The 17,206-nt window shown below is 41.3% G+C and overlaps 1 protein-coding gene across 2 annotated transcripts in view; it reads right to left on the bottom strand.

Moving 5' to 3' along the window:
* Positions 1 to 2,952: 2,952 nt before the first annotated feature.
* The window catches only part of igdcc4 (immunoglobulin superfamily, DCC subclass, member 4), a 56,819-nt gene continuing 42,565 nt past the window's right edge, over positions 2,953 to 17,206 (bottom strand). Inside the window, exons 6-20 of one of the 2 annotated variants that reach the window (XM_044097822.1) lie at positions 17,006 to 17,158; positions 16,275 to 16,685; positions 15,991 to 16,155; positions 15,358 to 15,495; positions 14,308 to 14,490; positions 13,488 to 13,700; positions 13,244 to 13,345; positions 12,928 to 13,111; positions 11,848 to 11,975; positions 10,928 to 11,098; positions 10,689 to 10,823; positions 9,856 to 9,958; positions 8,476 to 8,656; positions 8,154 to 8,282; positions 2,953 to 7,670 (exon numbers count right to left, since the gene is read on the bottom strand). In XM_044097822.1, coding sequence (XP_043953757.1) covers positions 7,134 to 7,670; positions 8,154 to 8,282; positions 8,476 to 8,656; positions 9,856 to 9,958; positions 10,689 to 10,823; positions 10,928 to 11,098; positions 11,848 to 11,975; positions 12,928 to 13,111; positions 13,244 to 13,345; positions 13,488 to 13,700; positions 14,308 to 14,490; positions 15,358 to 15,495; positions 15,991 to 16,155; positions 16,275 to 16,685; positions 17,006 to 17,158 — 2,933 coding nt within the window. In that variant the 3' untranslated portion in view covers positions 2,953 to 7,133. The remainder of the gene's footprint in view (positions 7,671 to 8,153; positions 8,283 to 8,475; positions 8,657 to 9,855; positions 9,959 to 10,688; positions 10,824 to 10,927; positions 11,099 to 11,847; positions 11,976 to 12,927; positions 13,112 to 13,243; positions 13,346 to 13,487; positions 13,701 to 14,307; positions 14,491 to 15,357; positions 15,496 to 15,990; positions 16,156 to 16,274; positions 16,686 to 17,005; positions 17,159 to 17,206) is intronic. The other variant, XM_044097830.1, reaches the window with a different exon arrangement.

The raw sequence follows: 17,206 nt of genomic DNA, 5'->3' as shown, positions 1-17,206 counted from the left end.
AAAAAGGATAAATGTATTATTTTTACTTTAAACTTCTTGTTGGTTCCCTATTTGTTTGATTCTCAGACTAGCTGAATGAAATACATTTACATTTCTGCCTTTGACATGACATTTAAAAACAAAATACTGTATTGAGTAAATAGCACAACCCTGATAAGACACCATGTGTTTCTATTGATTTAAACACGAGGATAAATGGATCACCCCCAAAAAGGATAAATGTATTATTTTTACTTTAAACTTCTTGTTGGTTCCCTATTTGTTTGATTCTCAGACTAGCTGATGCAATTTTAATTATTATTATTATTTTAATCTTGCACAGCGATGTTTTAGAACAATGAAACCCAGGTTTGATTAGGGCAAGAAAACAAGTTAAAACAAGATGTGGGATTGTAAATATTATTCCTTAATTCACTTAGATAATTATTTCTGTGTGCCATTTCAAAACCATAGTTTGTTTGTTGTTACTTTTCCTGTATGTACACTGTTTGCCCAATTCTGACCCAGTTATAGAGTCCTGGAAAGTCCCCACGTCTTTCAAGTTATTTTGGAGGTTGTGCAATCCTACAATTACAAACTTCACCCCAGTGGGATTTCATATGACAAAATAAAGTCCGAAAAACGTGGCATGCCTTTGCACTCAGCCCCGTTTTAGTCATTTTACTCGCACACACTCTTGACTTTCACAGGTTTACTCTGATGGGAAGTTAAGTACAAGAAAGCTTCACCCAGGATGTGAAAATTGTAAATATCCTTGGAGCGCAAGAGCAACAAAAAGCACCTTTTGTGTTCAAGAAACAGACGCACGCAAAGACACGCCGAACGAATTACTTTTAACTGTTGAGGTTTATTTACATAAGACAAGTTTTCAGGCGTTGTGAGATTCTTTTTTTTTTTTTTCTACATTTGCACAAGTGGTAACACAGGAAATATCTCCACAGAGCACAAGCAAAGCACATCCTTTGATCGATTTCTCCGCACAAGCTGAGCTTTTTAAGTGCAGCTTTTCCCTACAGTGAGAAATCTGTCTGTGGCCTCATGGGCTAAGAAAATTGCACTTCTTAAAATGTAAATATGACGGGTTAAAGTTGATTATAGCCCCTAAAAAGTGGCCACTCTTCTAAGTGCTCCTATAATTTGCTAGTATGGTCTGTGGTTGCTGTCAGCACATGGTGGCAGAGTCGTCTGATGCGAGTCGCATAGCGTGGCAGCAGAGTATAAAACGGAGCTAGCCCACTGAGAAACAGGACAGAGTCGGCACACAAAACCCAGAAAAGACAAGACGGTCCCGTTCTGGAGCGGTGTGAAATATTGACAACGGCAGAAAGAAGAACAATAATAATAATAAAACAATCAGCTCACAGTGAAACACCACAGAGTACAAAGGCATAACCGCGTGGAGAGATCAGAATTGCAAAGCAAAGACATCATCTGTGCATACGAGAGCTTCTTTTATTTACTTTTGAAAATGACCACACCGAGCAACAGGTGGCATGCTTCCTAATGCTGGCACCAAATTCTTATACAAATTCATGCAAAGATGACCTGAGTTGAGAACTTTCTGTCAGTAAACGGCAGCCTGAAGTACGAAGAGTAAAGTGGAGGGGATATCAAAAGTACTGTAGTTAAACAGCAGCTTTTTCCCCCCTCTGATAACTTTGTCTTTGTTATTTTTTTCTTTTTTTTTGCTATAAAGTTATTACACCTGTAGACTAAATAAAGTTATTCAATCCCCAATTCTCCTCCCTACTACATTTGTTCACACTTGCATTGCTAGTCAAGAGCCACCCTGTGCCTGTAATGAGTAAAAAAACATCTCTGAGTTAAGACAAATTCCAATTCTTTGGGGGTAAATCTATGTTCACAAAAAAAAAATAGATAAATAAAAATGACGTGTTCCAGTTGTTACAAAAAAAGTGCAGCATCAAGAAGCTGATCAGAACCAACAAACAGGAGGTACCTTATTTTAATAAAACCCTTTTAAACCAGGTATGCTAAATGAAATAGGGAATGTTTTTTTTTTTTCACTTAAAATGTGATTGTTCGCGTCAACAAAGCGAGTAAACGAGGAGCAGTTTGGAATATTTACCTGTGATAATAAAGGCTGTTGCAAGTCAACAAACAGACTTAATTAAAATGCCTGAGTCGGGGAGAACATCCTCAACAAGTTCTTTAGGTGAAGCATTTGGGAAAAGTCCCAACTACAGTGACTAAACTTGCTCAAAATATACTGAGGGAAGAAGGGGAGTGAATTCATGTTCCTTCAGGAACATAAAATAGGAACTTTTAGCACCTTTGCTAATCTTCCACGGCTAATCACGGCTGAGATTAAAGCTGGAATCATATTGAGATATACAGTCTTCTTAGGACGATTTTATACTATTCAGAAATCTCCAGGGGCAATACGACACAAGCACGGCTCTACAGGCTTGCCTTAGCCTTCAGACAGAGCACATCATCATAACACCAGGTGTATTGCTCGCTACAACCAACCCCCGCCTCCCATCAATTTGATCGCAGCTGACTGTTTAGTTAGCCAGTGATGCAAATCCGCCGTGGCAACAAAGATCGGCTGCAAATGAAACTGGCTTGGCACTTCAATTTGTTCAATTGCAGCAGTACTTCCGTGAGTCCGTGTTATATATATATATACATATACATATATATATATATATATATATATACATATATATATATATATATATATATATATATATATATATATATATATATATATATATATATATATATATATATATATATATATATATATATATATATATATATAAATATATATAAATATATATACATATATATATATATACATATATATATATATACACATATACAAATATATATATATATACACATATATATATATATATATATATATATATATATATATCATATATATATATATTTATATATATATATACATTCATATTCGAAAATAAAACACAATCACAAATATACACTAGAAAGCAAAAAAATAAAAGAATAGACTTCGAAATGTACTAACACTGTGTCTGAATAGACCAAGGCGAGGTGTTGGAGAAAACAGAGTTTTGCTGATGGAAACACTGGAACATGCAATAACTTGGGTCGAGCTTGTTAAGACTGTCGCAGCTGCACAGAAACGCGCAGAAACAGGGAAAGGACAGAAAGGTGAAGCTTGGTTCCACGTCAGGTCTGGCTTAATTAGAAAACCACTGGAAAGAGGACTAACTTGAACTTTCTCACATTCTGCCATTACAGCCACAAACTTCACCGTATTTAATTGGGATTTTACGTAACACCTCAGCACAAAGTGGCACACTACAAATTTCAATATGTTTTTTTGTTTTTTTTATGTTCTATGAATAAAAACGGCAAAACGGTTAGATACATATGTGAACCTAAACTTCTCCACAACTTTCTCTCTGACCATGAGTCATTTTCTTCACGGAACAGCTGGATTTAAATAAAATTAAAGTTCACCCAGGTGGGCAATTTACTAATTTGTTAACTTCTGAAGGAAATCAGTGGCAATATTTCATTAGGATGTCATACAATCTATGAAAATCAGTTATGTGCAAAACGACCAGATGTGGTCCCAGTACTCGTCCCTGTGGAACACCACAAGTATACTTTTTCTTGCTGTATCAGATTACAGGTGACTGAATACGAACAGATGGGACATTTTTCACATTTTGTTGGTAAAAAACCCCCAAACTTTTCAATCATTTGTTTTCCCACTTAATTTATGTATTTATGAAGTGTGCGGCTGTAAAGTGTCAAAAAGTGAAAAGGTGCAAAAATATTTTTGTATGGACCTGTGTGCGTTGTTACAGATTTCCAAATTTTAATTTAGAAGGTCACATTTGTTACTAAGCAACTTGTGTTACCAAAAAACAAAAAAAGGATACCAACTTATTGCTTGCATATAAGAATTACAGATGGTAAGTTGTAATATCTATTTACAGTCGTACAAACCAAAGTTTCCACCTTCTTTCCATCACAAGTAAAAAAAAAAAATGTCTCAAATCATAGAGTTGCTAGCCTTCAGAAAGTCTATTTATAAGAAAGGGCAGAATGGAAGCAGCTGAAAGCCGCACAAAACAATCACACCAGCTGCAGCTACTGACGTGTTGAGCTGCAGAACTGTCAAAAACTCCTTTGACAAGCCCACATCCACTAAAACGTCTGAAGCAAACATTCCGATTTGACGAAGTAGCCACGGAGGACGAAGGCTTTTGGTCGAGCACAGAAAATGCATCAGGGAACTTTGACACAGAGAGACAAAACCCACAAATGACAAAAGGAGACACATTCCTCATTTTGATATAGAAGCGTGACCGCACAGTCGCTGTCCAACACGTTCTGTTTGCGCTGAAAGTCGGACGAGTTTAGAAAAATTGTCGTATAAAGGCCCCAGTTTGGGTAAAACAAATAGAACAACCGTTCTAATGAGGTAGTGATGTTGAGACAAAAAAAAAGAAAAGAAAAGAGGGATGCACCGGTCCTTGTGAACACTGCTCCAAACAATAATGGCATCAAAATGAATTGGGCCAAACATACAAGAAATATTTTCAACATGTTTATGTTTTTATTCAAAATGACATGAACATATATATATATATATATATATATATATATATATATATATATATATATATACAAAAACTGGGATCATTCTTCCATAGATTTTACTTTAAAAAAAATATTTGCTCCCTTGTAGATGCCTTTTTTTACTTGCCTTTCTGTCTGTTCGTCTAATGTTTCAGATTACCAAATCAATTGCACATATCTGCACTTACTATTGAAGTATGATGTTTCTTCTTCTTCTTATTATTATTATTATTATGAATTAACTGGCCTTTAACAGGCCAAATTATAGCTAGAACTGTAGAATCAAAAGATCAGTCAAGTAGAACCTGTCCCATTAGTTGAAGTAGGTTAAATGGTTTAAAAAAAAAAAAAAAAATCCTGCCCGAATAAATTCAAGAACAGATTATTACAAAGTTATTGACAACCATCAGTCTGGTTGGAGTTCCCAGGCCATTTCTGAGGCTTTTGTATTGTAGTCAGAGCCATTATCCACCAAACTTCCCCAGGAGTCGAGGTCAATCTTTGTCTTCCAACAATAAGAAAAAACAGGTGAAATTTGAATTCATGCACGATTTCCAGATCCAAAACCACTGCTGACTAAAAGGAATTCAAACTTACAACCTGACATCCACTCTAGGAATAAAAACCCAACCTTTTGGAACATGAAAAACTCTGGGAAGTTCTGGAAGGTGTGCCTTCCTACTATGTCTGACATAGAGCTAAAACAGCATTCGGCTAAGTGACATCACACGTGTCGTATTCACAGATCCTGCTGTGGTGTGACCTCAAACTTGACATTCATGTTCGAAAGCCCTCCAAAAGAGCAAAATTGACTTTCACTAAACTTTAATTCATCAACTTTAATATATATATGTATATTTTAAAAAAAGCATTTTTTTACTTACTGTGATTATGTGATTAAAATTTGTTTGATCATCTGAAACATTTAACTTTGACAAAAAACAAACAAAACAAAAAAAACGCTGAAAAAAATAATCTGTAAGGGGGCAAACACTTTTTGAGCCATCAAACCGGCTCGTTGGAAGAGTTTTAATTTTTGTGTAACAGTGTTCTGACATCAGTATGGACAGAGGTGCATCCCTGCTGAGCTAAATCAGGAGAGTGGTCTGCAGATGGATTGCTGTAAAATCTCCCCTTTGTTTTCCCTCCAGCTTAATGCAGCCAATGTCAACATTGAGATACTCTGACTTTCACACGAGACAGCCCCTCTCTGATAACCAGTAAAAACCCAGTTCCCCCCCACACTCCCAAAATGGACACGTGGCTCCACATCTACCGAACCTTGTTCACTTCACTCTGACATGGTTTGTACTTGCACTGAATAGAAACTATACAGAGGTTATAAATCCACCTAGAATATTTGGGCACCTGAGACCCAGCCTCCGTCCCCCCGGCACCCTCCACTCTCCACTCAGGAAATGTGTGTATGCGGTACGCAGCACTGGTGCTAGCTAGAATCCCTGTGTGAGTGTTTGGACCCTGAGACTACAGGATGTGGGTGTTCTGCACTCTGACATTAGCGAATACTCTTTAAGGTCATTTCTCAATGCCACATTGTGGGGGATGTCGATAAAGCAACCCACCCTGACACAGCTGATGAAACCCCGTCCAATTACTCCATCCCTTCCTGTTGTAATGTCCTCCCCGAGTGGAACACCACCAATAGGAAGAGCCCGTCTATAATTCACTCCCCTCTGCTCTGACCTGAGTGAAGTTGCCCCCACACCCCCTTGTCAAATCATGCAAATTCGGTGTCAAACGTTTGTGCGGCAAAAGATTTTCGTTCGTGCCGATGCCATTTTAAAGATATTAAGAAATGTTTCCTGGGGTCGTGAAAGGTCAACCAGCACCCTGCTTCAAATTGTGTCAATCAACTCGACTACGTTTGTGCAGGTTTGCGAAGACTTTTGTTCATGCTGCTTTGGCTTTGAGGATATTAATAAAAGTTTAATTTCATTTTGATTTAGTAAAAGTAGGTCGGAGGGGGAGCTGATTGACCTTTTGACCTTTAAACTTTTATTAATATCTTCAAAGCCAAAGCAGCATTAACAAAAACTTTAGCTGCACAAACCAGCACAAACATAGTCGAGTTGATTGATACCAATTATGTCTGATTTGAAGAAGGTAGGGGCTGGTTGACCTTTCATGACGTCTGGGAAATTTTCTAAATATCTTTAAAACTATAGCGGCACAAACAAAACATTTTGATGCACAAACCAGCACAAACACCAATTTTGCCTGATGTAACCAAGGTGGGGTGGACAACTTTCTTGTCTTCTTTCTGAAAAGAATCCACAAAGATGTAGAACCTGAAACATTTCTGGATCTCTACAGAAAAAGAAAACACGTTTTCTTATGTATACAGTATACACATATGGGAAATGATGGGTTCAGAGTGCCTATAAAACTATGCAAGGAAGAGAAAGAAATCCAGTGACAATGTGCATAAAAATATTTTGTTTTCATGGATTCTTCCTGGAAAATAATAAAAAGAAAAAGTCTGAAATGTCCCCGTGTAGATGAAGTTAAGGGCACAGATATATGTGAGCAGCTGAGGTAGAGTGCACGAAGCCGGGGCTGACGAAGGGTGTAGAAGGTAGTCCGGCAGAGATAGCCTTCCCTGCAGCGGATGGGCAGTGTCTGGACTCTTCCATTTCCAGATGCTCAGATTTCAGCATGGGCCTTGGAGTCTTAGGAGAGTGGAAGCCATTGGTGAGGCATGTGTCCAGCTGTGGCTCCCTGTCGCCGTTCTGCTGTTGCCTGGCACCTTCTGCCTCCTCATTGCGATGAGCCGCCAATGTTCTTGCGGGAGGACTCGGGGGACTTTCAGCCCCCCGAGCAGAAAGGTTTTCGAGGTGCTCCGCCTCTTCTCTCGGCGAACTCGGCCGACTCAGAGGGGAATACACGTCCTCTGATAACGACGGTCCCTGGGTGGCGATAGAATCCCGCTCGCTGCCCTCCCCCTTCTCCCTCCCACTGGGGTCTGACAGCTCAGAGTGCACAATGACTTCTGCCTCCACCTGGTTACTGCACAGAGACGTGGAGAGATGATCGTCTGCTTCCTGCAACACAATGAGGCTGCTGTTATTTTTAGGGCTTCCAGTTAGCGATTCTCTTCAACCGTTTGCATTCCTCGAACAAGTTAGGATAGCTTATACAAAACATTTTTCATTACATTTTTTGCATAAAAAAAAGGTGCACACAGATAAGCAATTATACAACTTTATATCTTGATGGCCAGTTAACAACACGTGTGGCATGAATAAAGTCATAGAGTGGGTAAGGAAGACCTCACTAAGAAAGGACAAAAATATTAAAGAAGAAAGTGAAAACTAAAAAAAAGATTATATCATAAAGAATCCGCTGATAAAAAAACATTTTTTTGTTTGTCTGCTTTGAAGCTGCAAAAAAATGTTTCCATGTTCTGTCCCAGACATAAACTCTTTATTGAAAATAGGAAAACTGACATTTTTACACGCTTTGACAAAAAGGAAGAGACTCCTATTTGAAACACAGAAGTCAGTGTGCATCGCTGGTTGTCTTACCATGCCAGTCGCAGCAATGAACATGTTGAGCGCTCCGTTCATCAGCGCTGGAGACTCTTCTGTTATAGTGTCTCTGTATCGGGTGATCCTGTTGACCCAGTTATGGCTCACAGAGCCATTCCAAGCGATCTGCGAGGGAAACAGCACATCAGAGGCATCAAAGCGAGAGTCGTCACTTTATCAGCACACACACAAAAAGAAAAAAAAAACTACGTAAAGAACTACAGGCTTGCCCCCCCCCTCCCCGCCTCCCATTGAAGGTTTTGACCTTCAGTTCAGGTGCAGGAGCATCGTCCCGCTTCCCCCCCGGATTAGAACTTACCATCAGACTCTGTTCCTCCGGGTCTTTTGTTGGCTGCTGACCCGACTCCTGGGTGCCTGGAGGCATCAGTGTCTCCAGTTCGTGGCTATCGCTGCACTCGGGCACACCGGCTGGAGCGGGGCAGCCGCCTTTCCTGCACTGAGGAGTCACAGCTGTGGAGCTCAGGCCTCCAGACGGCTCTCTGTGTGGGGTTGGGAGTCTAACCGTTAGACAAGGAGACTAACACTCTGGAGGCAGGCACAGGATCGGCAAAAAATGACAAAGACAGGACGTCGTGTGACGAGTACATTTGAACTCATCGGAGGAGTCACAACAGGAAGGGCTTTAGAGAACAGAGGAAGATGAAAAGGTCTCCAGGAAATTAGAGGTAACTAAGACTTGAATAATCATGAATTATTTAGATATCTATAAGAAAGAGATGATTAGAATAAAGAAGTCATAAAAACACCGGACTAGGGAGAGTCTCACGATGTCTTAGTTCATTGTGCAACAACAATCCAACGCCAATTAGCAGGATTTAACAAAGACTAATACTCACTCAAGTGACAATGTAAAAGAAAAGATGGAAAGAGGAGGAAATATTGAAATAATAAACAGGGGTAGAGCGACGTATGTGAAAAAACGTCATGTACATATATCTATATTTTCTCACTCCCCTAAATTAAGAGTACATTTTTCATAGGAGCCTTCTATGTTGATGAACATGTAAAGTGATTGATAATACCCATGATCATATATTCAAGACATGTTCAAAGATAAAACGGTTTTGATAAGATGTAAAAAAACAAAACAAAACAAAAAAACCCTCTTGCATATAATTTGCTTTTGAATGTTTCTGTTCAGGAATAATACATATTTAGTTGAGATTCTAATGAAGACTTGCAATAACAGAGAGAAGCAGAGACTCCAAACCGATTTGCCTGGAATTAATGAGGAAATCTACATAATGGAAAAGCTGACAAGACTGTAAGAGCCCCAAGTGGAAGAAGAAGAAGAATCAGCTATCTGAGCCGACTTGATGTTCAAACCAAGAGCATCTCCCACAATTTGTTTTCTGCTTTAACAATCACAAACTCAGGAGGAAGCGCAGAGCTGTTTGACGTTCCGAGCGACGCTTTTATAACCGTCTTATGCAATATTAAAATCTCTGAAGAGACCGCTTTTTATGATTTCGTCTACCAAAACCCATAAGTATCGAAACTAACAGAAATAAATGCTTCTAGCACGTCTTTCTAAAGAGCTGCCAAACATAGGAGCGTCACTTTTTTTTTAAACTGAATCCCCCTTTTAGTTGGACTACAATTTATTGAGGTCCACCTTCAGGGTGTTCTTGGGAATTGTAACTAAAAGAGAAAACATGCGTAGAGTGTAAGCACTGACCGGGGTTTGCTGTTTCGGAAGCTGAAACACATGCAGAGGAGGATGCAAATAAGTCCCAAGCAAACGCCGACTATGATGCCTGTGACCGCGTGAACGTCCAGCTCTGGTAAAACAGGCAAAGAAAAAAATAATAATTAGGATGTTTATTAGGATAAACATACAAATTTTACAACATAGCACAGAAGATAGGTAGAGAATATTCTACAGAGTTTCATGTTTGACTTATAAATCACTAGAAGCAACGGCTGGAATGATGGCTCAATTGAAATCAGCACAGTTGAGACAGGATGGACTTATTCTTCATGCAGGGGAACGTTGATGTTTCGTTGAGATGTTTGGCTGTATTCGACTTGTGGAGAGCAGACCTTTGTTCATATTGGCAGTGTTCATTAGCAGAAGAGAAAAAAAAAACAAAACAAAAAAAAACAGATGGCAGGAAAACTCATCCACCCACACATCTCCAGTCCCATTTACAGTGGCACGTGCAAACAAGAGTGTGACGCTGTGCTCCTCTGTTCACTCGAAAAGTTTCAAAGTGAAAGAGAAGGAAAAGTGAAAGACCATTTTGCTTGATAGACAGTTTCTATGGTCCTGGCTCAATGCTTGCATGAAGTGTTCAGACATTCTCATTGATGGTTTATGTGATAGAGCGTAACACAAAGTTGTTTCACAAACAAGAGAAATTTTCAATGTCTATGTTTATTTTCCATTTTGTTGCCGTTTGTGTTTCAGGAAGGGGAGTGGAGGAGGTTGGTCATGTGGCAGTGATAGTGATAGTGATGCAGGGCAGGACTGTGGGGCATTCAGCTGAAGCAGAGAAGCAATATTCATACCATACGTGGGCAGAGGAGTCTGAACATCCATAACGGGTGAAAAAGGCCCTGATCCCACTTTTGTGGAAGCTCCCACTTTAAGGAAGTACCGAGTTCCCCCTGACAAACCGTGGACCTCCACACTAAAGATGCCCCCTGAGAAAGAGAACATGAGCGACACCAGCTGTGACACAAACAGCTGCATCCAGTATCTCAACCGTGAACGTGTTTCAACGTGCAGTCGTCACTAGGAAACATACCACCCTCGGAGAGATTCCTCCACTCGTCTTCAGGCTCACTCAGGTTGACGGTGTACAAAATCTTGTAGCTGACGATGATGCCATTTGGCTCCAGCGGAGGGCGCCAACTCACCAGCACGGACGAGGAGTTCAGAGCTCTCAGCTGCAGCTCCTCAGGTGGCGAGGACGGCCCTGAGGGAGACGAGAGGAGCAGGTAAGTCATCAGAGCCCAGAAATGAGGCCTCACACAGCTGGGGAGTGTTTATTGTCTTGGTGGGGGATTTGACTCGCTGTGTGACAGCCATCTGTGTCCTCATGTCCCTGCCACCTGGGTACAAGAGAGGATATACTATGAGGGCAATGGGGGGGAGAAGGGAGAGGCTTAGGTGATGACGCACGTTGGAGGAGAATGTGAAGAGGTTAGCCAGCGCTATAACGATATAACCCACCCCTCATTCAAATGCAGCAAACAGGGGTCGTCGGCCATTTCCACACCTGAGCGCTTAATTAGTAAGTCAGTTACTGGCAACTGCTGCCAACCGCGAATCCCCGTCTGATCAGTTCATTTATTGGTTTGCTCTCTGCACATAATTACTTCCATATTTAACATGATCCATCAAACTGCCAGAGGTACACGCAAAAAAAAAAAAAAAAGAGAGCAAGGTCAACTTAACTTTTACTGGAACAGATAAATAGATTAACTTAAAAAAAAAAGAAAGAAAAAAAAAACCCTCGCCGACTCTGTCGCTTGCTGCTTCTCATCAAGAGACGTTATCAAATAGATTTGTTTAATCAACTCGCCCAAAGGAAGCTGCGTATGAGTGTTAGCATCAAATAGAGCCAAAAATAATAATAAAAATAAAGAACTCAGACTCAGAAAAAAAATAAAAAATTTCACCAAGTCATAGTTGTCACATTTGTACTGCTCTGAGGATACTCACGGTCAGGCAGGGTGGCCTCCACCATGGTGCTGCTGAAGGGTCCTGCAGTGTTCGCTCCATTAGACCGCACTGCCAGCTCATAGTGGGTAAAAGGCCTCAGTCCCCTGAGCAGGATCTCCAAAGAGGAACTGCAAAACATCAACCAGTCAGTCAACGACCACACAATGTGCTGCGCATAGTTTTCATGTTTTCTCTCCTCACACAAAACCTTAAATTAATTCTATTCCATAGTTGTTGGGATTCCTATGGAGGTTTTTATTTTGTCAAAAATAAGTCTGAGCAATGTCTACGTGATTTATGGACAACTAGGATAGATTTGGGTGAGATTTAGTGGAAAAAAGTTGTTTAGGATTAGTTTAGATGATCCTTAGACCTCACAGGATGCACTTCTGCCAGCCCCCTGTAGTTTGCTTTAATCAAAACTCTGACTTATTTGCCTAAAACGTCTGGTTTGTTTGGGGAGGTGTGAATGCGCACTCAAAGTCTGATGCAGACCAAGAAAGCAAACTCTGACCTGCCTAACAACAGAGGTCTTGGTTCGGTTGAGGTGAACTCTGTCGCGGTTCGAATGCATATTTGAATGCCAAGTGGACCAAACACCACGCGATCCAAGAGACAGTTTTGGAATTGGCATTTCATTTACTTGGAATGCTAATTGGTAGAAGTAGTTTCCTATGTTCCTCCAAAAGTAGGAAACTGACAAAAGAAAAGGGAGAAAAGAAAGGAAGATAAGTGGAGCAAAAAGTTAAAAGGGAAAGAGAGAGGTAAGGATAGAAGAGAGGAAGAAGGGTAAAGAGAACCTCATTTGTTATGAAACAATCACATCCTCTAGGGAACAAGTTCAAGTCACATCTAAAGCCATTCATTTTGAGACTCATGTGCAACTTAAGTCAAGTCTCAAACACGAATCCCCATCTCTCTCCTTAAATTCGTTCTACATGCAGCCAAGTGGAAAAACTGGAACACCTTACGATGGCCCTGTGCGTTTGTTTCGAACACATTTGGATATATTTAAAAGCTGTAACTTTTATTTTAACAATATGGAAAAAGTGTTTCAGAAACGCAGCCTGATCTTCCCACCTGGTGTAATAAGAGACAAGAGAGGCGTTGGTGGTTCCTGCTGGGCTGCAGCGCACCGTGAAGTTGATGATGCGCACGTTGATGAACCGAGGTTTCTCCCAACGGAGCCAGATGGAGGTGGAGCTGTTGGCCGTAGCTTGGATGCTGCTGGGGGGCAACGGAGGGGACGAGGACGGCCCGGAAGCTGCAACACAAGCGTACCATCACTCCCTTGAATGCCAGAAAGTGCAAATGTTATTCTGGCGTCATCAACATGCAGACGTCGTGTTGGGTTCTTTTACTGTTCAGAGGTGCATGCCTCTAAAGGAAGTCTTACGTCTACCATGGATCTTATCCGTCCTTCCCTTCCACACTGCAGCTGCTCCATCCTTTTGCTTGTCGAATGCCCAGACCCTCACCTCATACTGCCGGTCAGGAACTAATAAAACGCGGAGGAAAAAACCCCAGAGAGACATGCTTTTAAAGTAGTATTCCATTATTCTCTGACTGATGCAAGACAAATTTACAAAGACCTGTCAAAACAGCGTATTGTTAGATCTTAGAAACGACTAACATCTTACCGAGCCCCGTCAGCAGGTGGTGCCTCGCCTTCTTCCGAAGCCTGATGGTGTGTGTGTGCGGCGTTCTGTCTCTGATGGAGAACTCATCAGTTTCCGCTTCCCGATAGGAGAGCTTGTAGCCAGAAACCAGCGTGTGATTTGGTGAGGGTTGCCATGTCACATTAAGAGTGGTCACTCTGGCTCTGACCTTCAGCTCAGAAGGAGCAAAAATCACTGGAAAAAGATTTTATTTTTTTATTTTTTTTAAAGTGAAGATTAGCCCATTACAACACTTTCCCCTTTCAACTCAGCTCGTTGAAATATGCCAGTACAACTTTTAAAATATGTCATTTTACTTTTTACATTATTTGCGGGATCGGTTTGAGCCAAAATCAGAATTAAATTATGAATTTGGCTAACTGCTCAGCCTGGTTATGGGGTGTTTATTATCTTCTGGTTGTTTAGGTCAGGTGAGATTGCTGTCTAATCAAGCTAAGTGATAAAGTTCACTATAATTTACCAGAGGGACCAGGTGCCACACCTTGTTAGAAAATAAAAATAAAGAGTTTGAAGCATGAAGTGCTCTCAAACGTCCTGGTAGAAGGATGACCTGACCTTAATCCAAACATTGTTTTCATTTCATTTATTCCCATAATCAAGACAGTTTCTTTATCTTTTGAGCACGACAGGTACGAGCCTCTAAACGGAGGTAATATTTCATATTTAAAAGCCTTCTGTGTGACACGTTGCCTACTTTTTGTATCTCGCGGTTTTCAAAATGACATATGAAGTAATTATCGTATAGCAAATGGGGACACAAGTGAGCCGTGCGTTCTCTGACCTGTGCTGCTGTCACTGGCGCCGTTGCGAACTATTGTCTGCTGCTGGACCCACTCAGACGGCACGCCGAAGCCCACAGCGGTTCCAGCAGCTATCCTCAGTCGGTAAACCTGGTTGGGGCGCAGCTCCCTGAGCGTGAACTGAGTCTCGTTGCCCCTCAGCTCCACTGAGTATACAGTGTCCTCTGATGAAAACACAGAGCACACTCTGATTTCTCCAAGGCCACAGGGGCTTTCGAAAGAGAAAGTGGACAGGTACTTTTAAAAAAATAAATAAATAAATTTTTATTATAATTGTCTTGCATTAGAGAATTGTGCAAATTATTTCAAAAATAGATGTGCTGTTTCTGCATTATATCATCTGCGGAAAATTGTTACGGAAATAAACTCCATAGAGAATTGGACTGGTAAATCTAATCAGCCTGTAACAAGAAGAAGTTACTGTTCTGCATCTCAGACAAAAAAATAAAAAATAAAAAAAAAATCTTCCACTGGATAGGGTTTGCATTGTTCCATATATGGACATGGTTGTCTGGAAATATGCTAGGACATTTATGATGAAGTAGGAATTTTTAGCGAAAATTTTTTTTGTACCATCTTTAGGCAGAACTGATTCTAATGGCAACACTTTTAATGAGTTACTGACGAAGTCAAACCTTTGGCCGATGTGTGGAGGGACCAGGAGTGATTTTAATTTCACGCCTTATTTAAAGGAAACGCCGCAATTGTGAAATGATGCTCTTCTCTTTGACATTAACATAATTTGTAGTGGAAACAAAACAATGAGGCAAATTAATTTTTAATTTGATTAATATGAGTATTAAATAATGTGAAAGCGTAAACACTCTTCTGCAAATTCTTAACTCTCGACGTGCCAAGAGTTCATGTGAGAGGGCGGGGCCGGGGGCGGACTCGGTAGGTGGGGCCTGGAACCCATATACAACTGCAGGCACTTCTAATTATTATTGCTGCGCTCCACAAATTAGTGTCCAGTCATTCTCAGTGGGTCACAAAAAAGTGTCGCGCTTGTCAATCAGTGACAAATTACTCACTCTGATCCAGCGCACTGTAATCAATGCGGTAGCGGGTGACAGCCCCTCGGCTGTGCTGTGACGTCAGCGGCTGCCACGTCAGCCTGAAGTCGGTGGGGGACGTGCTCGCGACGGACAGCTGAGGAGGTGCACTGGGAACTACAAGCAGAAAGGAGGAGACAAGCCAAGCTAATTGGCGTGCGCAGTAAGTCCGAAAATGTTGATAGAGTTTGATAACACAAGCAGTGTTCTGGTTAAAAAAAGAAAAGAAGAACAAAAGATCCATTTGTAGAAGCAAAATGAAATTGAAAAACAGAATGTGAGCTTGATTTTGCCAGTGAGGTAGCTGTAAAATCTAAAGCATTTTTGCATGGGTGGCACTGATCGTTTGTCAAGTCCTGCGGCCGAACACGTGTCGCTGGGTTTAGCTTTTAAGATCCGTTTGTGTTCCAACCCCGGTTAAATTCGCTAATTGCCGTCCACCTCTGAGTACACCTGTATCACTCAGATGCAGCTGGAGCACAAACACGCCTTAAAACACGCAGGATCCGATGCAGCTTTTCAATCCGAGAGCAGAATGACCTCACTGGGTAATTCTTTGCTTCATTCATGAGTTTAGTTTCATTTGCCTTTTCTGAAGGTTGAAGTACTCACCATCCTCAAGCATCTCTATGGTTATAGGCAGCGATGGAGGACTGGCTCCCATGGGCGAATAAGCCACCACAAAGAAAGTGTAGGCGGTGTGGGGGAGGAGCTCTTTGACGAGATACTCTGTGGTGTCGTTGCTAACTGCAAACGAAGAGTCCTGATTATCTGACCCTAAAACGAATGAAATTCATATCAAATATGTGAATTTATTTTTTTATTTTTTAGCTCCTTACCACATCCGCTTAAAAAAAAAAAAAAAAAAAAAAAAAAACGACAACTAAAAAACAAACCTGCAGTGAGTTGGTAGTGCACAGAGTAGGCAATGATTTGGTCTGCGTTGTATTCGGGTTTCTCCCAGGAGAGCAGGGCCGTTGTGCTGGAGTGCGGCGTAGCAGTCAGGCGGCGAGGAAGACTGGGGAGACCTTCCTTCACAATGACCGTCAGCCTGGCGGTGGCGCAGGCCTTCCCGAGCCCGTTTTCAGCGATGCACTGATAGTAACCTGCGTCCTCCAGAGCCAGCTGGCTGATGAGCAGGACCCCAGGGCTTTGCACCTTCATCCGCCTGAAAGATCTAATGGGTTGGCCGTTCTTCAGCCAGTGCAGCACTGGGAAAGGTTCCCCAGAGCTGTTGCACAGAAACCTGGCGGTATTCCCTCTGGAGAGGGACACAGACTCTGGGGGCTGTACAATCACTGGAGGGGCTGTTCGAAGAAGAAAGTGGAGAACCCTCAAGAGTTGCAGCTCGAATCCAGACTGCAGTTTTAAAGAAGAGCTTAAAAACCCTTGTTATGCACACACAAGAGAAAATCTGTTATTTTACATACCACTCTTTCAAACTATCACGCTTACTTGTTTGGGACAAAAATGCATTTTTGAAAGGTTCCCCATTTAATTAGCGCTTTAAATTACATTAGGCCGTTAATACTGTGAAGATGCTGATGGGGACTATCCTCACTCAATCAGCTCTCAGAAACATCTCAACATAAAACTCAGCCTGTAAATGGTGTAACATTACTCTTACCAGCAACGCGCAACTCGGCAGCAGCAAAGACAAACTCTCTAGTTTTGGGCTTGTTGGCTCGGCAGACGTAGACGCCGGCATGGTGACGCCTCGTGTCCCTAATCACCAGGTTTGTGGCAAGGACGATCACGTCTGTGGAAATGGGCTTTCCGTCTGATCAAAAGAGAAAGCGATGTGGAGCATCAGCACAGAGAAATTGCT

Source organism: Gambusia affinis, linkage group LG02 (genome assembly GCF_019740435.1).
Source record: "Gambusia affinis linkage group LG02, SWU_Gaff_1.0, whole genome shotgun sequence".
In the NCBI taxonomy this organism is placed as follows: Eukaryota; Metazoa; Chordata; class Actinopteri; order Cyprinodontiformes; family Poeciliidae; genus Gambusia; species Gambusia affinis.
The sequence above is the reverse complement of the archived record's forward strand: the minus strand, read 5'-3'. Positions and strand labels throughout refer to the sequence as shown.